The 26011-nt window shown below is 46.7% G+C and overlaps 1 protein-coding gene and 1 long non-coding RNA gene across 2 annotated transcripts in view; one reads left to right on the plus strand and one right to left on the minus strand.

Annotated features, from left to right (window-relative positions):
* DNAAF4 (dynein axonemal assembly factor 4) overlaps positions 1-7126 on the minus strand; it is a 55241-nt gene extending 48115 nt beyond the window's left edge. The window contains exon 1 of the mRNA XM_068275492.1: positions 6939-7126. Coding sequence (XP_068131593.1) covers positions 6939-7061 — 123 coding nt within the window. The 5' untranslated portion in view covers positions 7062-7126. The remainder of the gene's footprint in view (positions 1-6938) is intronic.
* LOC137563263 (uncharacterized) overlaps positions 7100-26011 on the plus strand; it is a 42001-nt gene continuing 23089 nt past the window's right edge. The window contains exons 1-2 of the long non-coding RNA XR_011030304.1: positions 7100-7229; positions 25468-25586. This is a non-coding gene — a long non-coding RNA (uncharacterized lncRNA). The remainder of the gene's footprint in view (positions 7230-25467; positions 25587-26011) is intronic.

Raw genomic sequence — 26011 nt, forward strand, 5'->3', positions numbered from 1 at the left:
CCCACCCCCATCTGTTTGCATAGTATTCTGGCAGTTAAACTGAGCAACTGCCGTTCACTAAGAAACTCCTGTGAATTACCCATGAGGAGTTGGGCAAGTTCAAAACCTGTAATTTCTGTCAAATTTTTACTACCTACTGTCCGTGACAACAACATGGAGAAAAGTAATTTATACCATATTTTACTCTGTGAAAAAAATTTACTTTTTCTTTATGTTTTCATGTATTTTAAATATTACAATTTTTTGTCTCAGGTATAGAATGCCTGGGCAAAGTACATGATTGAGGCATTCATACTCTGACTCTAAAGCTGGCCACTAACGGTCCAATTTCTAGCGAAAAATCGTTCGAGCGATCAGAAATTCTGATCGGATTGGTTGTAAATAATCTCCATTGGTGAACACAATCGATTATGAACGAGTGAAAAAAATGTCGCCCGAATGAATTTTCGTCAAACGAAAATTTGGATTTTCTTGGTGGTCGTGATAGACAGGAAGCAAAGATTGGTTAGTTGATGGTGTAGTGAACGATTTTTCGTCCGATCAGAAATTCTGATCGCTCGAACGATTTTTCACTAGAAATTGGACCGTTAGTGGCCACCTTAACACATACAGGATGTGCTTTATTGGACCAGGAAATACACAAAATAGGAGTCTAAAGCAGAGCTTAGATTAAAAGGTTTCTCTTTTAATCTTTGGAGTTGGCCACAAAATGGTATGAGGCCTGGGACACACTAGAGCGTTTAGGGAGCGCTTTCATTCGCTAGCAATTTCCCTTAACACTCCGCCACTGTAAATGGATGTGGCAGAGTCCAGTAGGGCGATTGCGATTAGGCAAATTGCAATTGGAGGACATGCAGCATTCAGGAAGCGTTTACATTCTAATGAATGGTATAGGAGCAGGGAAAGCACTCCCAAAATTGCTTGCAAAGCGCTACCACAAATAGCTAGCGATTAGGCCTCAGTGCGATTCAAAACATTCTGCCTCTAGGCTTTGTTCACATTGTATCCATACCAGAACTGTGTGTCGCATTAATAAGCAAAAAAAAAAAAAAAAAAAACCAGCAGAAAGTGCAGAGTGGACACATTGCTATAAATGAGGCCATCTCACTTCCTTAGTGTCAGAGCATAACATAACATTGTATGGGTTTTTTAGCAGACAGTGGGCCTGATTCACAAAGCGGTGCAAAGTGTTTGCACGCCTGTGAAAAGCCCTTTATCACGCCTAAACTCAGTTTAGGCGTGATAAGATGAAACTCGCGCGAAATTCCCTCGCACAAAGTTTTGCAATCACGCGCCGCACGGTGCAGTGCGCGCGATGCGCCCATTAAACCCTATTGGCGCTGCGTGCGGAATTGCGCGATTGCGCGCGCAAAGTGATAAAGAGCACAAAGCGGTGCTAACTAAGCGGTGCAAAGGTTATCACGCCTAAAGTCTTTTAGGCGTGATAACTGAGTTATCACCGCTTTGTGAATAAGGCCCAGTGGATACATTACTATTCATCAAATTAATGTTATCCACGCTGCAATATAAATGCTGTGCACAACACACAATAGTTTGGATGTATATATACATGGCAGGTACACTCTGTACCAGCCTTTCTCAACCTTTTTTACCCTGGAGTAACCCTGTAAATAACTTTTGGATCTCAAGGAACCCCTGCAAACAATTTTTGGTCTCGAGGAACCCCTACATTTATTTTTCAGGAGGCATGGTCTTTAACCACCTGAGCGGTCTGGACGAGCTCAGCTCGTCCAACACCGCCGGAGGCTGCCGCTCAGGCCCTGCTGGGCCGATTTACATCAAATAAAAAGCAGCACACGCAGCCGGCACTTTGCCAGCCGCGTGTGCTGCCTGATCGCCGCCGCTCTGCGGCGATCCGCCGCGAGCAGCGGCGAAAGAGGGTCCCCCCAGCCGCCCGAGCCCTGCGCAGCCGGAACAAAAAGTTCCGGCCAGCGCTAAGGGCTGGATCGGAGGCGGCTGACGTCAGGACGTCGGCTGACGTCGATGACGTCACTCCGCTCGTCGCTATGGCGACGATATAAGCAAAACAAGGAAGGCCGCTCATTGCGGCCTTCCTTGTTTATTCTGGGCGCCGGAGGCGATCGGAAGATCGCCTCCGGAGCGCCCTCTAGTGGGCTTTCATGCAGCCAACTTTCAGTTGGCTGCATGAAATAGTTTTTTTTTTATTTAAAAAAAACCCTCCCGCAGCCACCCTGGCGATTTAATCAGAACGCCAGGGTGGTTAAGTAGGTTAGGCTGCTAATTTCACTTCCCCTTATTACACTGCCACTCATTATACTGTCTCCTGACCCTCCAATTTAGTGCTTCTTGTTACAGTACCACCTATTATGGTGTGCTCTATTATACTTCCCCCACGATGGGGTAAAATGCCAAGGAACCCCTGCAGAGTCCTCAAGGAACCCTGGTTGAGAAAGCCTGCTCTATACAATATTTTTACCAGAATATATGTTCAATTTGAAAAATGTACAATAGATCCAACAAAAATCTTTCAACAATTAAAACCCGTCAGAGCCAGCGCTACCTGTCAGGCAACTGTGCCTGAGCCGCCGAGTGCTGCTGGGCCCCTTACACTGCCGACCCCTCCCCCCGGGCCCCTGCATTAGTATTATTAAACTTCCCCTTTCTCGGCGCTGCTCCATCCGTACTTCACGTCTTCATCCCTGCTGTCTGCATCTTCTTCAAACCCCTCGCATGTTTGTGTAATACATGACTGCTACCTCACTGAGATGAGGTAGGCAGTGAGATGAAGACAGATCATGGATGGAGCAGTGCCGGGACAGGCGAGTTGTATTCCTTACACAAATCGTGCAGGGGCCCGGGGAGCAGTTGGAGAGAACTGGGGGAGGGGGGTGCCTTGCAGCATAGGGGCACAAATTTGGGGAGGGGGGTAGGGCATCAAATTCAATTAAGCCGCTGGAAAATTTGGGAGCAGGGTGAAGACGAAAAATGGCTCACCCTGCTCCTTCAAAAGTCCCAGCGGCGTTAATTACTATTCCCCCTCCAGGCCGCCATGGACTCAGGAGGTAAGATGTAATTCGCAAATTATGCTGTTTTTAACTACTTAAGGAACGCAGTGATTGAAATCTACTCTCTGTTTTGGTGGGCTCCTGGCTGGCAGGGTGTAGATTTCAATCACCGCCACAGCGCGCATCCACCGTTTCCATCGCTCCCCGCCAATCGCGCCGCTCAAACCCAACGCCGCTCGTCGCAGCTCACTGGCCCTGCCTGTCTCTATAACGGCAGAGGCATGTCAGACGGTCAGGAGCAGATTTCATTGGCTCCTGGCGGTCTCTATCAATGTAAGCCGCACCCATTGGCTTACATTGCTAGACATGGTCAGGAGCCAATGAAAGCAGCTCCTGACCGGCTCACATGACTGTCATATCATAGAGACGGCAGAGTGGATGTCAGGAGGATACCGACGTGCGGTGGTGATGGCGATTGCGGTGGGTATGCGCGGCGATTCGTCTGGGTTCCGTCGTTATTCTACCAGCAGTCTCTGGTCCTTAAGGGGGCAGAGACCGCTGGTACTTAAGTGGTTAAAGTAATTTGGGCTCCGTCTTTTGACGGTACACAAATTACTGTCTGACTGCCGCTTCAGCCGTAATTCCTATTATGGCCTATGGTGGCACCGTCTGCGCTGAAATCTCTGGCGCTGTTTTTCTTTGTTTTGGGGGAAGGGAGCCAAATGTTACCTTTGCCCTGGAGTCCCATTGCAGCTTGAAACGGTCCCGAAACCCTTCATACAATATTCAATTATCTTATTGAAAAAACATTAATCCTGAACTACAGGAAAAGTACCAGATCCCATTAACAGAAACATTTCGCTACCTACAAATTAGACACTGGTTGATCTCTTTGATTCCCACGAATACACAATTTCCTGTGGTTCTAACACGATTTGAACGCTACTGCTCTAATGAACCCTTTGCTAGGGGCATTACCTCTGAACTGTATGCACTTCTAAATGACCCGCCTCTGTCATTTCATCATGGATATAGAGCCAGATGGGAGTTGGACCTGAAATGCAGCAAATCGCAGGAAGATTGGGAAGAGACATGGGGTGTAATACCCAAAATCTCCCTGAATTTGGCGCTGATTGAATCGGCCTATAAAGTTCTAATGAGGTGGTACTGGGTTCCAGCCAGGCTATCCCACTTACCAGGGGCAAATGCAGGACTATGTTTTCGCGGTTGTGACTCTAAAGGAGACATGCTCCATACCTTCTGGACATGTCCGATGCTCTCCAGATTTTGGAATAGAGTTTATAGGCTGATTCACTCATTAACAGGCAAGAGAGTTGCCAGGGACCCTTGGTCGGCTCTACTTCACTTTAAACTTTTGTCTCTCACCAAATCTCAAAACTCCCTTGTCCACTATATTTTTATTGCGGCAAATCAAACAATAGCAAAAACCTGGAAAGCACAATTTGTATCTTTTGAGGAGGTGAAGCGGAGGGTCCCGGCTTTTATGGTACAAGAACAAATGGCAAACATACTCGAAGATAGAGATGCTAGGTTCCACAAAATATGGGACCCTTGGGTATCTTTCATTGGTCAACAATAAGGAAGTGACTCGGAATTTATAATGCGCGGCCTTTGGGGATCTTCTTTCTTTCTCTCTTACTCTTCTCTTCTTTCCTACAGCTCTTTTCCTTTTTCAATCTCTTCTTTCTTTCTTTTCTTGTTCTTCTATTCTTTGCCTGCATCTATTCATGTTGCATTTTTCTCTGGTAATGACCCATTTCTAGGGTCAACAGGCAATCATACTTACGGTAAGACTTTTTAGGCCTAGACCTACTGAACATATATGTAATGACTTGTGCATGAAGATAGTGAAGCCTGTTAGAATACAACTACATTATCTTGGTGTGAAAAGCCTCTGGCATAGTATCACCAGGCTCTAATATGAGACTATCTGTGAAGTACGCATGTCTTTCATTTTCTTTTTAACGCACAAAAAGTGCTCAGTCTGTTATAACTTGAAAATCTTTAATAAAAATTTTGAAACAGAAAAAAACATTAATCCGGAGAGGCTGTTTTGGGAGATTGATGTGCTGGGAGTTTGGGGGTCAAAGAAAAACAAATGCTGTGTTGCATTAGCTCTGTGCTGCATCACACATTACAAAGCTGTTAGCTTTCCCCATAGCATGAAATCAGATCAGATCTTGCTAAGATCTGATGTAATATTGCATGGGAGAAGGACACTGCTTCCTGACAGTCAATGGATTATTTCAAATGCGTAGAGATGACCGATATTTCTGTCCTGTCAATAAAAATAGGCAGGTAAGGGATGAGAGATTCTGACATTCATGGGGCAACAGTACTCCTAACAGAGCACACAGGATACTTTTCTAAGGGTTCTTCCACACTGCACATTGTGTTACGATACCATTGCAACAGTGTCACAAAGTCGCACCACGAGTTAGATATGCAGTGAAGCATACATTACAATGAAAGTATGCCTCACTGCCACCGTAAACAGGCATGTTGTCCAGTAAAAACAAAGCATGCTGTGCATTACTCCGATGTGACCTGCTGCACCGCTCCTTATGGGAACGTACCATACAAACATCATTGCATTGCGTTGGGATATGTCTGTTGCGATGGAATGCAATGGATTCAGTATGAAAGGAATCTAAGGCTGCAAAAAAGTGTTTTGAGCTTACGGCCAGTTTTGGAAATTATTAAAGTGTGCCATAGATGTTTAAATAAGCAGCTTTTATACTTACCTGGGGTTTGCTCCTTCGCCCTTCCCTTGGGTCCCTCTGTTCCTCCTCTATGTCCCTTGGTATATATCCCAGTCTCGGCCCAGTCTGCTTATTGCTTCAAACTCCTTTCACAGTGTGTCCGTTGTGTCACAAAGAACAACATAATCGCATCACAACATGATGAAATGATATTCCTATGGGGCTATCATATTGACTGCAGTACGGCAGGTTTTGTTGGGATAACACACAGATGCAGTGTGCACGCCATTTACTGTGGAAAAGAGGTAGAATTTCATTGTACAACGCTACTGCACGATGCGACTTTTCGGCTAGCATCTCACCACAATGCAATTTGCATAATGTGAAATGAACTATAAGCTAACTGCCGGCTGATAGGGAAATGTAATCGGTAATCATGTTAAACTAAAAAAAAAATTAAAAAAAAAGGCTTGTGCAGCACCCATCAACATTTCTAAGGGCCCATTCCCACTAGCTGTGATCCACTTCAAAACGCGGATTGCAGCCATTTTGCCAATCACTAGAGCGCTGCGATTTACATGTAAATTGCGGTGCTCATTTCCCACTAGTACGTGACTTTTTTCACCCCTCAACGCAATTGCCAAACTGCGCAATTTTCAATCATTGCGATTGTGCTCGGTTTTCTGATGGCAATACGGCACAATCGCAGGTAATGGAAAAAGCAGCTTGCGCGATCGCAAGCACGGGCAACTGCGCTTGCGATCACGCTTGCTAGTGGAAAAGGGCCCTTAAACTAAATTTGCACATCAGGACCCCCATCTGTTGCCTTCAGGTACCATACTAAACTATTTGGTTGGTGGTGTGTGTGTGTGTAGTTTTTCCATCTGGATCCCTTATTTCTTACAAACTATTGGTCGAGCCCAGATTGCTGTGAGCAGGAAGCAGCCATGGGTCCCCTCATCTAGATTCGCGCCAAAAACCTTGCACAGCACCTATGTATAGTTATATGAATAATATATAAAAGTGGAGCTTCATTTATTTCTGTGAATCGGTAGTGAGCAACATAAGACTTAAAAAAGGGGAAAAACTAACTGTCCATTCCTCAACAGTATGTTCACTTTTATTATCTGGTGCTGCAGAGATCATCTCATTACACTGTAGCAGGGCACATCCTGGCTGCTGAGGGGCAGAGTTATGGGCAGAGCTGTACACAGAGCAGCAATCTCACCTTCACGTACTCCTCAGCGCATAGCACATTGCTCCAGTCAGCCTTCGCTCCCTTCAGCGGAACCGATATATAAAGCTCCTTCTCGCTCTGCTGCCACGTGAAATCCTTCACCGTTATTGGCATATTGACAGACAGGACGCCTCCACTTGTTGCCAGGAGCAACCGACAACTTCCTGCCTGCTAGGCATTCTGTATTAGCAACTTCCGGGTTTGTAAATCGCCGTCCTGATTGGCGGAAGAAGTTAGAGCTCGCTACGTGCGCCTGCGGAGTCCGGACGTACTGAGGTTGAGGCAAGTGGTGTGCTCGATTCAGCGTTGTCATCTATATGGGATTGCTGAACTTAGATGCACTAAAATGTGCTGTGAATGTGACTAAAGGAATGAATACATCCGTTGGGTCACATTAAACAATGCATTTGTATTTCAGATTCTGTATTGAAAGGGGAATTTCACATATGTACAGGACTGATCATAATCCTGCCTTTAATGGCATATTGACAGACAGGACGCCTGTCTGTTTTAGGAAAGCAAACTTTTGTTTTTCTTAACATCTTAGTAAGGGGGCTTTTAGGACCATTGTAGTCCCTTACACACTCCAATGAGTTTTGGGTCACCATGAGCTTGCTGGTTAGTCTGTGCCTCTCGGATTCACAAGCCCTACTCCATAGAGCCAAATTAATCCATGCCATGCACTGATGAGGATCAAACAATCCGAAACAGTCTGTATGCATGTTGGATTATTATGGCTCTGTACAAATTAACAAGCTAACACATCATTGCATTCCAGCGGTTCTGGAGGTGTGTTTAGCTTCTAAGGGTACAATGGTTAATTTGCATATATTCAGCAGTGTTGCTCTGGGAGACATCTCAAGCTCACTCCAACCTGAATTATCGCAAATTCTTTCTGTTTTAGGAAAGCAAACTTTTGTTTTTCTTAACCACCCTAGCGTTCTGGACGAGCTGAGCTCGTCCAAGAAAAAGTTGCTGTTAGTGTTTAGGACGAGCTCAGCTCGTCCAGCGCTGTCCCCACTCACCAGCGTGCACAGCGTGATCTCCGCCGCCTCCTCTGTGCTGCTGCGGCTGCTGCGGGGCTCCCTCTCCCTCCTGCTGGCTCTGATCGCCGGCGCCAGGCTCCCCAGGCTCCTCCGATCCTCCGGTCCCCGCTCCCCAGGCTCCCCCGATCCTCCGGTCCCTGCTCCCCTCCTCTCCGCAAGCCTACGGAGATCCGGCAGTCAGGGAAGATGGCGTAGCCCAGCCACTTCCTCTGACGCCGGCTCCTGCGCCCCCTAGTGTCCGTCGCGGCGACTGCATCATTGGATTACATAGGGAAACAAACTCTATGTAATCCAATCATGCTACAGTAATTCAAAAAGTTGTTTGCACAAACACAAACACCTGTCAGCTCTCAATAAAAGCCCTGAACAGTTACTGGCTCTCCCTCTTTCAGAGTCCTCAGCGTCCAGTGTTAGTCTGTTTACAGCTATCATCTGTGATTTCTGTGCGATTTCTGTGCGATTACTGCTTTTTTCCAGCCTTAGCTTCGTTCATATTACTGTCAGATTGCGTATTGCTTTCCGTCTTTTTCAAGACGCTGTGATCCCTGTGCGTTTGCTTTTGCTGGTTTTTTTTGTTTTTTTTTTTTGTCGCTGCTCGTGACCCCGTACCCTGCTTGGGGTCATGGCCTCGTCCTCCCGGAGGCGTGTGCGTGACGAGGAGTTGTTGGATGTCCTCGAGGCAAGCGACAGCGAAGACGAGCTCCTAGAGGAATCGACAGACAGCGATGTTCCCGGTAACCTGTCTTCGGAGACGGAGACCAGTGATGAGGAAGCCGAGGAGCCAGTGACGGTCGCACGCACCTGGTGTGAGCTGGGGAGCCCCACTCAAGCTCCGCCACCCAGGTTCCCCTTCACAGGGGCACCCGGGCAGAAGATCGCGTGCGACGAGAGTCCGCTGTCCTTTCTGGAGCTCTTCCTGACTGATGACGTCATCCGCAAGATTGTTGAGGAGACGAATCGCTATGCAGCGCAACATCAGCAGGGATCTTCTCTACCCAGGTTCTCGCGGAGCAGGAAGTGGGAACCTGTGACCAGCAACGACATCTGGGTGTTCCTGGGGCTCGTCATCCTCCAGGGAGTTGTTGGTAAGCCGCTGCAGAAGTGGTACTGGACCACTAATAAGATCCTCAGTACGCCCTTCTTTGGATCTGTTATGTCCGAGCCACGGTATACCCTCATCATGAAGTATTTGCACTTCGGAAACAACGAGGAGTTTGATGAGGCCACCCATCCCGCACCCAAGCTGAAAAAAATTTGGGACATATACCAGATGATTGTTGCGAACTTCAAGGCTGTGTATGTTCCAGATCGCGACATCACGGTTGACGAAAGCCTCATGGCATATAAGGGGAGACTGAGCTGGGTGCAATTTATTGCCTCAAAAAGGGCACGCTTTGGGGTGAAGTCGTATATGCTCTGTGAGGCCAACTCCGGGTACATCTGGAACTCTGTAATTTACACGGGCAAAGGCACCAAATTTGCCCCTCAGTTCAGCCAGTTTGGGTGTGCCACCTCCTCTGTCCTAACCCTAATTGAGCCATTGCTGGATCAGGGGTACTGCCTGACGACAGACAATTTCTACAGCTCCCCTGAACTTTTTGATTACCTGGTCCAGCATAAAACCGATGCCTATGGTACCTTGAGGGCTAACCGTCGGAATCTGCCGCCGGCCTTTTCTGCCAGGAAGCTGAAAAAGGGGGAGGTCGTTGCCTGGCAGAAAGGCAAAATGATGGCTCTAAGGTGGAAGGACAAACGTGATGTCTGTGTCCTCAGCACTATTCATAATGCCGAGACTGTCCGCACCACCAACAGGAGTAAACAGGAGGTGGATAAACCCAAAGCCATACTGGATTATAACAACACTATGGGGGGTGTGGACAGGGCTGATGGAGCCATGACTTTCTATCCGGCTGTCCGCAAGCAGCAGCGGAAATATTATAAAAAAAATTTCCGCCACTTACTTGAGCAGTGCTTGTGGAATGGCTATGTGCTCTACAAGAAAAGCTGTGTAAGGCCTGTACCCCACCATGACTTTGTCTGGCAGCTGACGGAAGCAATCTGCACGAAGTACCCCGCACCAGAGTCAACATCTAGACCGGGGCGCAGGGCATCATATGTCGTGAATCCGGCACGGCTTTCAGGGAGACACTTTGTGGAGTACTTGCCACCGACCCCACAGAAAGCAAACCCTACAAGAAGGTGCGTTGTTTGCTGCAATAAGAAGGACAAGGATGGCAAAAAGATGCGGAAGGAGACCCGCACTTACTGCCCAGATTGTGACGTGCCACTTTGCGCATTACCATGCTTCAAGATCTACCACACTAAAGAAGTGTTCTAAGGTACACTTGTAGCCTGTATAATTTTGTTTCTGCCTTCATTTATTTATTTCTGCATTGATTTATTTATTTCTGCATTTTCTTTATATTTCTGCATTGAGGAAAAATGCAAGGTATTTCAGTTAGTTATTCATAAATTTTATTTTATTTTTGACAAGAATTAGTGTTTGACACTTTTATTATACTCAGAATGTATACTAAACTCTTGCTTGGCTCATTTTGGTAAGTTACAGGAAAAAAGGTGCTGAAAATTAAATGTACCGCTTTTTGCACAGAAATCCTTGGGAATCAGAACGCCGAGGTGGTTAACATCTTAGTAAGGGGGCTTTTAGGACCATTGTAGTCCCTTACACACTCCAATGAGTTCTGGGTCACCATGAGCTTGCTGGTTAGTCTGTGCCTCTCGGATTCACAAGCCCTACTCCATAGAGCCAAATTAATCCATGCCATGCACTGATGAGGATCAAACAATCCGAAACAGTCTGTATGCATGTTGGATTATTATGGCTCTGTACAAATTAACAAGCTAACACATCATTGCATTCCAGCGGTTCTGGAGGTGTGTTTAGCTTCTAAGGGTACAATGGTTAATTTGCATATATTCAGCAGTGTTGCTCTGGGAGACATCTCAAGCTCACTCCAACCTGAATTATCGCCAATTCTTTCTGTTTTAGGAAAGCAAACTTTTGTTTTTCTTAACATCTTAGTAAGGGGGCTTTTAGGACCATTGTAGTCCCTTACACACTCCAATGAGTTCTGGGTCACCATGAGCTTGCTGGTTAGTCTCTGCCTTTAAGGGCCCGTTTCCACTATCGCGAATCCGCATGCGTTGCCCGCATGCGGATTCGCACAGTCAGTACAAGTGGATGGGACTGTTTCCACTTGTGCGTTTCCCCGCACGTTTTTCTGTGCAGAAAAAATCTGCAGGGTAGGGCCCTCAGAATTCGCCTGCGTGTGGAATGCAGGCGAATCGCACGCAATGTATTTAATAGGGAAATCGCATGCGTTTTCCCCATGCGTTTTTTGCCGCGATTTCGCATAGGTATTAATGTTAATTTACACAGGCAGTGACATGGTTAAATTCGCATACAGCCTTACCTATGCGAAATCGCATGCGAAATCGCGGCAAAAAAACGCATGCGGAATCGCACCCGCATGCGATTTGCCTGCGGTGATTCGCCGGCGATTCCGCAACGCTATAGTGGAAACGGGCCCTTAAGTGTTATACATACCTGGGGTTTCCTCCAGCCCCATGCGCATGGATTGCTCCTTAGCCGCCGTCCTCCGGCTGCCTGCAGCTCCGATACCGGGTCCTGCAATTTCCTTCAGTTAGAGTGACCAGATTTTTGTGGATCCAACCTGGGACGGGGAGGGGGGGGCGGCGTGAGCATCGCGCCGCGGCGAAAAGTGGGGAGGACTGAGGAGCGCGCAGCAGCGAAGACTGGGGGGGGGGCTGAAAAAATGGGCGTGGCCATGACATTGTATGGGCGGAGCTAACGTAATGATGTAACAGCGAGGTATAAGAAAGCAGTGTTTACGCCATGATGTGGACAAACGAGACTTTGCATCATGGGTGTGCAGAAACTGTGTGATGCTAATAGTATACTGTAACCACAAAGCAGCAAACATAGCCATCTATGACCATTAAATAATAAATGCAGTAACAGTTACCCCGGACACCAGAAAATAAACGCAATAGGCAACATGTCAGCACAAAATAACCGCAATGCGGGCAACATGTCAGTATAAAATAAATGCAATGCGGGCAAACATGTCAGTACAAAATAAACGCAATGCGGGCAACATGTCGGTACAAAATAAACGCAATGCGGGCAAACATTTCACCAGAAAAGAAAAACGCAATGCGGGCAAACATTTCACCAGAAAAGAAACGCACTGCGGGCAAACATTTCGCTAGAAAAGAAACAATGCGGGCAAACATTTCACCAGAAAATAAACAATGCGGGCAAACATTTCACCAGAAAAGAAACGCACTGCGGGCAAACATTGCACCAGAAAAGAAACGCACTGCGGGCAAACATTTCGCTAGAAAAGAAACAATGCGGGCAAACATTTCACCAGAAAAGAAACAATGCGGGCAAACATTTCACCAGAAAAGAAACAATGCGGGCAAACATTTCACCAGAAAAGAAACGCACTGCGGGCAAACATTTCACCAGAAAAGAAACGCACTGCGGGCAAACATTTCGCTAGAAAAGAAACAATGCGGGCAAACATTTCACCAGAAAAGAAACGCACTGCGGGCAAACATTTCGCTAGAAAAGAAACAATGCGGGCAAACATTTCACCAGAAAAGAAACAATGCGGGCAAACATTTCACCAGAAAAGAAACAATGCAGGCAAACATTTCACCAGAAAAGAAACCTTATGCGGGCAAACATTTCACCTGGAAAAGAAAGCATTTACTCACCTGGCAGAAGTCTCCGGCCTCTGGCGCGCTGCTCCTGGGACCGTCTTACTTCTCCTGCAGTCTCCCGCGCTGACAGCCTGGCAGAGCAGGGCTACGGCAAGATGGCGCCCGAAGCCCTGTACTAGAGACACAAATAGGTCTCCAGTACAGGGCTTCGGCAGCCATCTTGCCGTAGCCCTGCTCGCCTGCCGGTGTCGGAAACAGACACCGGAAGAGGAGGCTGGAGCGGGGCTGCAGGCAATGAACTGGCACGGCGTCTATAGACGCCGCTGCCAGTTCATTGAGGAGAGAGTGGCCAGAGTCCCGAGGCCGGGACGTCCCGCTGCTGAAAGCGGGACGTTTCCCGGGACCTCATTAAGCCTGGGACAGCGGACCCCGAATCCGGGACGCGTCCCGGGCAATCCGGGTGGTCTGGTCACTCTACTTCAGTCGCAGCCAGTCTGCGCAAGAGAAGTGCGCTCTCTACATATCTCAGGCGGCCGCAAGCAATATTGGGACAAGCAATGAACGCCACGGCACTGTTCCCGCACTGTATAAATGTGCATGTATGTGTTCATAGCACGCTGGCAGTGTGTGGGGCTAATGGAAGAGTGGAAGATTCGGAAAACGGATGAGACACCGTGACACAGGACAGGTAATGTATAAATGCACACATACATGCACATTTATACACTGCGGGAACAGCGGTTATGCAGCAGATTAATCGGGAGTCGGCCTGCAGTGTATGGGCAGGCAACAGATCTCTCTCCAGAGGCGTAGCTATGGTTTTCAGCTCCCGGGGACAGTCAATTTTTGCGCCCCCTCCCCCTCATGAACAAAATGGGCGTGGACACACATCAGAATGTGGATGTGGTCATGGGTGGCGATAGATGGACAAAAGATGTTTAGATAGCCACATGTGCCCCCCCCCCCCTTTCCCCATTTAGATAGCCAGATGTGCCCCCTTTAAATAGCCAGATGTGCCCCCCTTTAGCTAGACAAATGTGCCCCCTCCTCCTGTTTATAGAGCCAGATTTGCTCCCCTTCCTCCTGTTTATATAGACAGATGTGCCCATTTTTTCTGCTGCTGTAATGTTTCTGCATTCTTCTGCAGAGGGAGGGAGAGAAGTAGGGGCACTTCGGACAGCCAGCAAGCTGCCTCTCATGAGCGTAGAGGTGCAGCAGCTGTGCTGAGCGCCCTCACAGTGCTGTGCCTGGGGACATGTGCTTCCCCACTTGCCCACCCATAGCTACACCTCTGTCTCTCTCTGATCAGATTCATTCATTCAGAGATCTGTGTCTTGGTTGATCTGCCCATACATCAACTGATGTGTGGGCACCTTAAAGGACTTCCGAGGCGAGTGGGCTTAAAGAGACTCTGTAACAAAAATTTTAGCAGTATTTCTCCTATCCTACAAGTTCCTAAGGCTGTTCCATTGTGCTCTGGCTTACTGCAGCACTTTCTACTTGCACCATCTCTGTAATAAATCAACTTATCTTTCCCCTGTCGGATTTGTCGGCTGTGTCTGGAAGGCTGCCAACTCTTCAGTAATGTGACCAAGTTAACTCCTTCCAAGATTCCCCCCCCCTCTCTGCTTTCTCCCTCCCACCCTTCCAATCGCCGCCGGCGATCATGCCCATCAGGAAATCCCATTCTGAACGGGATTTCCTTCAGGGCTTCCCCCGTCGCCATGATGGCGAACGGAATGACATCATCGACGTTGTGACGTCAGAGGAAGTCCCGATCCACCCCTCAGCGCTGCCTGGCACTGATTGGCCAGGCTGCGCACAGAGTCTTGGGAGGAAGCCTGTTACGCGGCGGGTAGCAGCGCAGCGGCGAGCGGAGAAACACGCAGCTAGCAAAGTGCTAGCTGCGTGTTTCAAAAATAAATAATTATTAATATTGGCCCACCAGGGCCTGAACAGTGCCCTGCGGCGTTACTGGACGAGCTGAGCTCGTTCGTAATGCCCAGGAGGTTAAAGGACCAATATCGCAAAAAAATTGTAAAATTTAAAATTCATGTAAACACATACAAATAAGAAGTAAGTTTCTTCCACATTAACCACTTGAGGACCACAGTCTTTCTACACCTTAAGGACCAGGCACTTTTTTTCCATTCAGACCACTGCAGCTTTCACGGTTTATTGCTCGCTCATACAACCTACCACCTAAATGAATTTTGGCTCCTTTTCTTGTCACTAATAAAGCTTTCTTTTGGTGCTATTTGATTGCTCCTGCGATTTTTACTTTTTATTATATTCATCAAAAAAGACATGAATTTTGGCAAAAAAATGATTTTTTTAACTTTCTGTGCTGACATTTTTCAAATAAAGTAAAATTTCTGTATACATGCAGCGCGAAAAATGTGGACAAACATGTTTTTGATTAAAAAAAACCCATTCAGTGTATATTTATTGGTTTGGGTAAAAGTTATAGCGTTTACAAACTATGGTGCAAAAAGTGAATTTTCCCATTTTCAAGCATCTATGACTTTTCTGACCCCCTGTCATGTTTCATGAGGGGCTAGAATTCCAGGATAGTATAAATACCCCCCAAATGACCCCATTTTGGAAAGAAGACATCCCAAAGTATTCACTGAGAGGCATAGTGAGTTCATAGAAGATATTATTTTTTGTCACAAGTAAGCGGAAAATGACTCTTTGTGACAAAAAAAAAAAAAAAAAAAAGTTTCCATTTCTGCTAACTTGCGACAAAAAAAAAATGAAATCTGCCACGGACTCACCATGCCCCTCTCTGAATACCTTGAAGTGTCTACTTTCCAAAATGGGGTCATTTGTGGGGTGTGTTTACTGTCCTAACATTTTGGGGGGTGCTAAATTGTAAGCACCCCTGTAAAGCCTAAAGGTGCTCATTGGACTTTGGACCCCTTAGCGCAGTTAGGCTGCAAAAAAGTGCCACACATGTGGTATTGCCATACTCAGTAGAAGTACTATAATGTGTTTTGGGGTGTATTTTTACACATACCCATGCTGGGTGGGAGAAATATCTCTGTAAATGACAATGTTTTCATTTTTTTTTACACACAATTGTCCATTTACAGAGTTATTTCTCCCACCCAGCATGGGTATGTGTAAAAATACACCACAAAACACATTATACTACTTCTCCCGAGTACGGCGATACCACATGTGTGGCACTTTTTTGCACCCTAACTGCGCTAAAGGTCCCAAAGTCCAATGAGTACCTTTAGGATTTCACAGGTCATTTTGCGGAATTTGATTTCCAGACTACTCCTCACGGTTTAGGGCCCCTAAAATGCCAGGGCAGTATAGGAACCCCACAAATGACCCCATTTTAGAAAGAAGACACCCCAAGGTATTCCGTTAGGAGTATGGTGAGTTCATAGAAGATTTTATTTTTTGTCACAAGTTAGTGGAAAATGACACTTTGTGAAAAAAACAATAAAAATCAATTTTCCGCTAACTTTTGACAAAAAATAAAATCTTCTATGAACTTACCATACTCCTAACGGAATACCTTGGGGTGTCTTCTTTCTAAAATGGGGTCATTTGTGGGGTTCCTATACTGCCCTGGCATTTTAGGGGCCCTAAACCGTGAGGAGTAGTCTGGAAATCAAATTCCGCAAAATGACCTGTGAAATCCTAAAGGTACTCATTGGACTTTGGGCCCTTTAGCACAGTTAGGGTGCAAAAAAGTGCCACACATGTGGTATCGCCGTACTCGGGAGAAGTAGTACAATGTGTTTTGGGGTGTATTTTTACTCATACCCATGCTGGGTGGGAGAAATAACTCTGTAAATGGACAATTGTGTGTAAAAAAATCAAAAGATTGTCATTTACAGAGGTATTTCTCCCACCCAGCATGGGTATGTGTAAAAATACACCACAAAACACATTATACTACTTCTCCCGAGTACGGCGATACCACATGTGTGGCACTTTTTTGCACCTTAACTGCGCTAAAGGGCCCAAAGTCCAATGAGTACCTTTAGGATTTCACAGGTCATTTTGCGGAATTTGATTTCCAGACTACTCCTCACGGTTTAGGGCCCCTAAAATGCCAGGGCAGTATAGGAACCCCACAAATGACCCCATTTTAGAAAGAAGACACCCCAAGGTATTCCGTTAGGAGTATGGTGAGTTCATAGAAGATTTTATTTTTTGTCACAAGTTAGTGGAAAATGACACTTTGTGAAAAAAACAATAAAAATCAATTTTCCGCTAACTTTTGACAAAAAATAAAATCTTCTACGAACTTACCATACTCCTAACGGAATACCTTGGGGTGTCTTCTTTCTAAAATGGGGTCATTTGTGGGGTTCCTATACTGCCCTGGCATTTTAGGGGCCCTAAATCGTGAGGAGTAGTCCGGAAATCAAATTCCGCAAAATGACCTGTGAAATCCTAAAGGTACTCATTGGACTTTGGGCCCTTTAGCACAGTTAGGGTGCAAAAAAGTGCCACACATGTGGTATCGCCGTACTCGGGAGAAGTAGTACAATGTGTTTTGGGGTGTATTTTTACACATACCCATGCTGGGTGGGAGAAATAACTCTGTAAATGGACAATTGTGTGTAAAAAAATCAAAAGATTGTCATTTACAGAGGTATTTCTCCCACCCAGCATGGGTATGTGTAAAAATACACCACAAAACACATTATACTACTTCTCCCGAGTACGGCGATACCACATGTGTGGCACTTTTTTGCACCCTAACTGCGCTAAAGGTCCCAAAGTCCAATGAGTACCTTTAGGATTTCACAGGTCATTTTGCGGAATTTGATTTCCAGACTACTCCTCACGGTTTAGGGCCCCTAAAATGCCAGGGCAGTATAGGAACCCCACAAATGACCCCATTTTAGAAAGAAGACACCCCAAGGTATTTCGTTAGGAGTATGGTGAGTTCATAGAAGATTTTATTTTTTGTCACAAGTTAGTGGAAAATGACACTTTGTGAAAAAAACAATAAAAATCAATTTTCCACTAACTTTTGACAAAAAATAAAATCTTCTACGAACTTACCATACTCCTAACGGAATACCTTGGGGTGTCTTCTTTCTAAAATGGGGTCATTTGTGGGGTTCCTATACTGCCCTGGCATTTTAGGGGCCCTAAACCGTGAGGAGTAGTCCGGAAATCAAATTCCGCAAAATGACCTGTGAAATCCTAAAGGTACTCATTGGACTTTGGGCCCTTTAGCACAGTTAGGGTGCAAAAAAGTGCCACACATGTGGTATCACCGTACTCGGGAGAAGTAGTACAATGTGTTTTGGGGTGTATTTTTACACATACCCATGCTGGGTGGGAGAAATAACTCTGTAAATGGACAATTGTGTGTAAAAAAATAAAAAGATTGTCATTTACAGAGGTATTTCTCCCACCCAGCATGGGTATGTGTAAAAATACACCCCAAAACACATTGTACTACTTCTCCCGAGTACGGCGATACCACATGTGTGGCACTTTTTTGCACCCTAACTGCGCTAAGGGGCCCAGAGTCCAATGAGTACCTTTAGGCTTTACAGGGGTGCTCAAAATTTAGCACCCCGCCCACTTGCCAGGACAGTTAACAAACCCCACAAATGACCCCATTTTGGAAAGAATACACGCTAAGGTATTTCATGAGGGCCATGGTGAGTTCATAGAAAATTTTATTTTTTGTCACAAGTTAGCGGAAAATGACATTTTGTGAAAAAAAAACAAAAAACACAAAACCACAATTTCTGCTAACTTGTGACAAAAAATAAAACATTCTATGAACTCACCATGCACCTCACGGAATACTTTTGGGTGTCCTCTTTCCAAAATGGCATCATTCGTGGGGTCTGTCCTGGCATTTTAGGGTCTCTGCAATCATTACATGTATGGCCAGTATTAGGAGTTTCTGCTATACTCCTTATATTGGGCATAAGGGTAATGCACTGTGGGCTGAAAGGAAAAATGAACGTCAAACAATCAATCAATGTGGATGAAAAAATATCTGCCAAAAAAATTTGGAAAAAAAAAAAAAAGAGGAGGAAGGCGTCTGCCAGGACATAGGAGCTGCCGCCCCAAAAATCCAAACCCACCAGCTCGTATGCCCTGGCAAACCTGATTTATCCATTCACACCGATCGATGTGGATGAACAAATCATTGCCAGAGTTCTTTTTTGATACAAAGTGTTTGCCAAAGCATATGAATCCCCAACACCACTCCTCGGCCCATATGCCTCGGCAAACGTATCTTTTTGACTGCGGAGGAGAAATCTCGTCCTGCAGCGCTGCATGCACCGACTTGTGTGTAAGCTGACAGACGCGCAATGTTCTGTCAGGATGCACCATCAGTGCTGCAGCTGATTGGTCGGTCTGGATAGAAAAAAGAGAGAAGAAAAAAGACAAAACAATACAAAAAGGAGAGGAAGGCTTCTGCCAGGACATAGGAGCTGCCGCCCCAAAAATCCAAACCCACCAGCTCGTATGCCCTGGCAAACCTGATTTATCCATTCACACCGATCGATGTGGATGAACAAATCATTGCCAGAGTTCTTTTTTGATACAAAGTGTTTGCCAAAGCATATGAATCCCCAACACCACTCCTCGGCCCATATGCCTCGGCAAACGTATCTTTTTGACTGCGGAGGATAAATCTCGTCCTGCAGCGCTGCATGCACCGACTTATGTGTAAGCTGACAGACGCGCAATGTTCTGTCAGGATGCACCATCAGTGCTGCAGCTGGTTAGTCGTTCGCTCGGTCCACCTGGAAGGTTATTGGATGGAAAAAGGAAAAAAAACACACAAAAAAACAAAAAACAGGCAAGCAGCAAAGCAATTACTTCATTAACATTAATAAAACTGAACTTTTTTAATAAAAACCTTAACATTGCAAACTAAACATTAGCTTCTTTGCTTACCTGTTTTTTGTTTTTTTTAACTTACCTCCCGAGGACAAACCTCTCCTCCCCCATGGGACAATGTGCGAAGTGCAAATCGCACAGAGTTGTGGCGAAGTACATTACGCATTTTGTCCCAAGTGAAAGGAGAGGTTTCTGGCAGCCCTGTGTATTACGCTCTCTCAAAACCAGATGTTTGGTTTCACACTGCATATTGACATATCCGGTGGGTTGAGCCCGCCGCACCGTATCGTCCAAAACAGACCTTCAGGGAATACCACAAGAGTAGCATTCGGCCTAGTAATGGACTGCGTCGCCATAGACTAACATGACTTCCGGGCCGATCGAAATTGCCACAGAAGCCACGCAGTAACGTAGGCATGCACTAGCGTTAAGTCAAGCACTTCCGGCGTAGGGGGGGACCGCAAAGTGTGACGCATCGCAGCAGTGTGAAATAGCACTGAGAGACACTTGTGTGCCTACCGCTGTTTCTGTAGTTCCCTACTCTCTAATAGTGTACCTGCTCATGGTACCTCTCAAAACACTCCCCTAGGCATAGTCCAGGCTGGTCAGGGCAGAGGGGACAATAAACAGTGGTGTCACGCCTTGTTCCAGCCCTGCTGCAGACACGACAACGTTTTCTTCGGATTCGGTGACCTGGGGTACTCGGAATCGGATAGGCGTAATGCCTTCCATGCCTTCCATGCAGCCTGCTAGTTGCATCTTGGGGTTGGGCCCGGGCACCTCCTGGATACAGGAGTTCCATAGTGATCTGTCTCTGAAATTGTAGAAACGATCCCAGTTCTCCCAGCCTTACTGTAGAGAACAAAGCTGTTGTAAACTGCCAATTGAATTAAATAAAAGGACACTTTTTTATACCAGCGCCTTGTTTTGCGGGAAAGTAAATAGGGCGCTAACCTCTGGTCATTGAAGTCCACCCCTCCCATGTTGGTATTATACTCGTGGACGACAAGGGGTTTTTCAATGACCTCAGTTCGCCGTTGAATTTGGACTGTCGTGTCTGCGTGAATGGTGGACAGAAAGTAAACGTCCCTCTTGTCCTTCCATTTCACCGCGAGCAGGTCGTCAGCACTCAATGCGGCCCTCTGCCCCCGTTGAAGTTTGGTGGTAATGAGCCGTTGGGGGAAGCTCCGGCGACTATGCCGCACGGTGCCACAGCATCGGATTCCTTCTAACTTTAAGTGCTGATAGAGGGCCACACTTGAGTAGTAATTGTCCACATAAAGATGGTACCCCTTCTGGAACAAGGGTGACGCCAAGTCCCACACAACCTTTCCACTGCTCCCCAGGTAGTCAGGGCATCCGACTGGCTCCAATTTGGAGTCTTTTCCCTCATAGACCCTAAAATAAGATGTATAGCCTGTGGCTCTTTCACAGAGCTTATACAGTTTCACCCCATACCGGGCGCGCTTGCTTGGGATGTACTGTTTGATGCCAAGGCGCCCGGTAAAACGTATGAGGGACTCATCTACACAGATTTGCTGTTCAGGGGTATAAGCATCTGCAAATTTTGATGACAGGTGGTCTATGAGGGGCCGAATTTTGTGGAGCCGGTCAAAAGCAGGGTGGTCACTTTCATGACAGGTTTCATCATCATTGAAGTGCAGGAAGCGCAGGATGTTCTCAAATCGTGTCCTGGACATGGCAGCAGAGTACAAGGGAACATGTTGTGATGGGTCTGTAGACCAATAAGACCGCAACACATTTTGTTTGATTTGTCCCATGTTTAAGAGAAGGCCCAAAAAAATTTTAAGTTCGGAAACTTGGACTGGTTTCCACCGAAATGGCTGGGCAAGGAAGACATTCGGATTGGCGGTTAGAAATTGTGTGGCTTTACGGTTGGTCTCTGCCACGACTAGGTCTAAGAGATCCTGGGTGATGAACAGATAAAAAAAGTCTAGGGGCGATCCTAGATTATCTGTCATCACCTGGACTCCAGACTGGGCGGTGAAAGGGGGCAGTACGGGTGCGGCGGTATCAGGGGATTGCCAATTTGGATTTGCCAGCACCTCTGGTAAACTAGGGGTAGTACGGGCCCGTGTACTTGATGGCTGCGACTGGGGTGTTACTACACGTGCCACCGAACCAGTTTCAACTTCCACGCTGGTGCTCGCCACTTCACCAGGGTGTACGGAAGTACTGGTTCTAGGTCCAGGAGATGCTGTTCTGCCTGCCCCACCATGAAATCTCAGACCAGCACGAGCACCACTCTGCTGCCCTTGAGGCTGATCCTGCGCCACCTGCAGTCCAACGACATGGGGTGTGGTACGCCTGGCTCTAGCCGGGACCTCAACCTCGTCATCACTATCGGTCAGTGAGCCACTGCTCAATTCAGGTACAAACTCTGACCCAGATGATTCGTCGAATGGTTCGTCCCAATCGTCCTCATCCGAATGGGCCATGTACCTGAGAACCTCATCATCGGAATACCCCTTTCTTGCCATGGTGGAATGCTAAATTTAGGGGGTATTCCTCTGAGACTACCCAGAAAAAAGAGCACCTACTTAGCGAAAGGGAGTATTTGAGCGGTAGAAAGCTGTGATCACTGAGTTTTGATTAAAAAAAAATCAAAACTGATGTTTACAGTGCACAGCTAGTGTACAGTGGTTTTTGCAGTGATCAGAAAAAAAAATTCTGTCACTGCGGTGGGGTGGGCTGAACGCAAGTGCAGGCGAACGATCAGACCTGATCGGGCAAACACTGCGTTTTTTAGTGGATCCTAGTGACCCTAATAGATCTGACTGCGATCAGTAATGATCACTTACAGATACTATATAGTAACAATGTTGATTAGCGACAGTGATGACGCTAATTAGTGACTGTGGTGCAGTGGGCTGAGCACTAACTGACACTAACAAAGGGGCCTAGCTAACTGGCCTAACTGCTAACACTAGTGATACTAAAAAAGTGACAGTTTCCACTGATCACTGTTTTTAGATCACTAGGATAGTGACAGGGGGTGGTGGCGAGTGGGGAATCAGAAGCAATCACAGGCCAATCACGGGACAATCACAGGCCAATCACGGGACAATCACAGGACAATCACGGGACAATCACAGGACAATCAAAGCAAATCACGGGACAATCAAAGCCAATCACAGCCAATCACTGGGCAATCACAGGGCAATCACGGGACAATCACAGGCCAATCACGGGACAATCACAGGCCAATCACGGGACAATCACAGGCCAATCACGGGCCAATCACAGGCCAATCACGGGACAATCAAATACAATGACAGCACAATGAAATACAATGACAGCACAATCAAATACAATGCACTGGGAAGGTGATTGGGGGGGGGGGGGGGGGTCTGAGGGCGATCTGAGGGTGAGGGGGGTTGATTAGGTGCCCGCACGGGGCAGATTGGGTCCTGATCTGATGGGTGGCAGACACAGGGGGTGACCGATGGGAGGTCAGTGAGTGATTACAGGGGAGAATAGATGTAAACAATGCACTGGGGAGGTTATCAGGGGGGGGTCTGAGGACAATCTGGGGGTCTGGGTGGGTGATCAGGTGCCCCCAAGGGACAGTTTAGGGTCTGCTCTGATGGGTGGTGGTGACAAGGGGTGATAGAAAAGTGACAAACAGGTGATAGACAGGTGGTCAGTGGGTGAGGCAGATTTATACAGTATACAGGGGTGGGGGGCTGGGGGGGGGGGGTCTGGGGGGATCTGAGGGTAGGGGGGGGTGATCAAGGGACCCTAGGGGGCAGTTAGGGACCTAATCTACAGATCAGCGTCGGCAGATAGTGGCAGGGGGTGATTGATGGGTTTATTAGGGGGTGCTTGGGTGTACACAGGGGCGTGCTGGGGTGGTCAGGGGGGGTCCTGAGGGCTGGGGTGGGTGATCGGGGGGGTCTGTGGGTGCAAAAAACCTGTTTGCTGCTCTCACTACAGGGCTGCCTCCTCCTCGGACGATCCTTGCGAAGCTGCGTGCAGAGGAGGAGGAGGCAGCCTGTATAATACACTTTGTCATGTAAACAAAGTGTATTATACATTTCTATTGGCCAGATCGTAAATTTAAACCCCGCCGGCGCTGCTAATTGGCCAGCGGGGTATCTGGCAAGGTGGGCGGGGCCTATTGCCGCGGGGAGAGCGCGTCATAGATGACGCGATCGCTCCCCGTACACGCCTTAAGGACCCGCCGCCGTCAGGCGTATTGCGGTCCTTAAGGCATCCACTTTGCCGCCGCCCATGGGCTGTGGGCGGTCGGCAAGTGGTTAAAATGAGCCATACATTTATTTTCTCCCATCTTGCTGTCACTTACACTGTAGTAGGTAGTAGAAATCTGACAGAACCGACAGGTTTTGATCTAGTCCATCTCTTCATGGAGGATTCTCAGCATGGCCTTTACTTTTTATAAAGACACCCCTTGAAAAAGATTTATATAAAGATGCTGGCCAGCCTCCCTGATGGCTGCACACTGTTTTAGCAGTTTGACGGAGCAATTGCCATTCACTAAGTGCTTTTGAAAATAAAGAAAACCCTGAGAGTCCCCCATGAGGAGATGGGCTTGCCCATAACCTGTCTGTTCTGTCAAGTTTCTACTACCTACTGAAAGTGACAGCAATATAGGAGAAAAGTAATGTATGGCTCATTTTACTCTGGAAAAAATGTACTTCTTATCTGTATGTGTTTACATGTATTTAAAATGTTATACTTTTCCTGATAGTGGTCCTTTAAAGAGAACCAGAGATGAACGTTTCACTTAAAATAAACATATCAGTCAATAGCTTGTAAAGAATAAATGCTCTACCTGATAATTTTGCCGCTCTAGTGTGCCTTTTTGAGTGTTTTTTATCCATTATTGCCCTAGGAAAAGTCCAAAATGGACGCCGGCTCATACCCATTCTGATTCCGGGTTATGAGCTGTTCTGGATGTGCTGTCTAGGCTCTATGAGACTATAGACAAGCAGGGCTGCTGCTGCAGCCTTTCATCTGTGTGCTTTCAACTTTATTATTCTGGTATGCCGTGTGGCTGTCTGTAGGAAGTGTTTCTCATAGGAATGAAACTGCATAGATAATGATGACTGCACAGTCAGTGCACACAGATCACACAGCCACACTTGTCTGTTGTTTCAGAGCTTCTTTCTCAGCAGGAGTAGCTCCTCGCAGTCATCAGAGCTCTGAGTATGCAAAGCAGGAAAGCTGAGCCAGGAGGGGGCGGGCTTGAAAAGACCTCACAGAAGACTGACTCAGCTATAATGATTCCAGGTCAAACCTAGACTAGATGCTCAGTTGGGGATTCTTATCAGAGCTGATAACAGGCAGATTTAGCAGAGAAGAATGAAACTAAAGGTGGCCATACACTTGTAGATTTACAGCAGATTCGACCATCAGATAGATTTCTGTCAGATGCCTGTCAAGTAGAATCTGACAGGAATCTATCTGATGTGTGCCACACACTAGGAACAGATTTCCAATAGATTTCAGAATGAAATCTATTGAAAATCGATCTAACTGCATTATTGGACCATTAGATCTAATGCAACTCTATGGGCCATCGATCTGCTGCCAGCAGCAGATCGACCTAGATCTTCCATCCTGTCAGAGAGATCAAATCGATCAAAATCGGCCACAAATCAATCGAATGGGGAGTTTGATAGATCGATCGATGGCTAAAATCAATTAAAAGTTATAAACGTTGCGCTGCCTCACAGTCCAGTTAAAAGTAGAGTCCCTGGCCGCACAGCCACTGGGGTTTGGTTCCACTTCAGTTTTCACAACCAATAACCTCAAAAAAGAAGAAAAAAATCCTCATCACATAGACCATCAGTTAAATCTTCCACCAGATATGGCCCATGCAGTAATTTAAATGGTGACACCGTCTCCTTGTGCTCCACCACCCACAGGGACCGCTCTCACCTTGGGCTATGAGGATCAAGAGAGGCAGTGCTGAGGATCACCTAGGATCGTGCACACATACTGTATGCTGAGAAGCTGTCTGTGATTGGGGCAGCCAATATATAAGGTAAGCACGGTCCCTGTAAGTGCTGGGGTCACAGTATGTGTTAAGCGGTGGTCCCCATACAATTATGCACGGTGTCTCATACTATACTGTATCTGGCAGTGGTCTCCCTTCATAGTACAAAGCAGCCTATGCAATGATTTTCTATTCTTTATTTTTATCATATTTTTTCAATTGCCTGTGAGTACCTGTGGAAAGGACAAGAAAGCGGAATATCGATTATTTGGAACCTTTATGCTGTGTAAGCTGTCTGTGGCGTCTAGGTGTAAGAAATCCTGTGCTTACCAACTCAGTTGCGGCTGCCACCACTGGCAGCGCATCTGGAACTTTCGATGCGGCTGCCCGCAGTAGCAGGGATAGTGTCAGCAACGTTCCTGCAGGGATCCGGCCGCATGATACTCAGACTGTAAATGAGGGCGGACGCATAC

The sequence above is a fragment of the Hyperolius riggenbachi genome, chromosome 3 (genome assembly GCF_040937935.1).
Source record: "Hyperolius riggenbachi isolate aHypRig1 chromosome 3, aHypRig1.pri, whole genome shotgun sequence".
NCBI lineage: Eukaryota > Metazoa > Chordata > Amphibia > Anura > Hyperoliidae > Hyperolius > Hyperolius riggenbachi.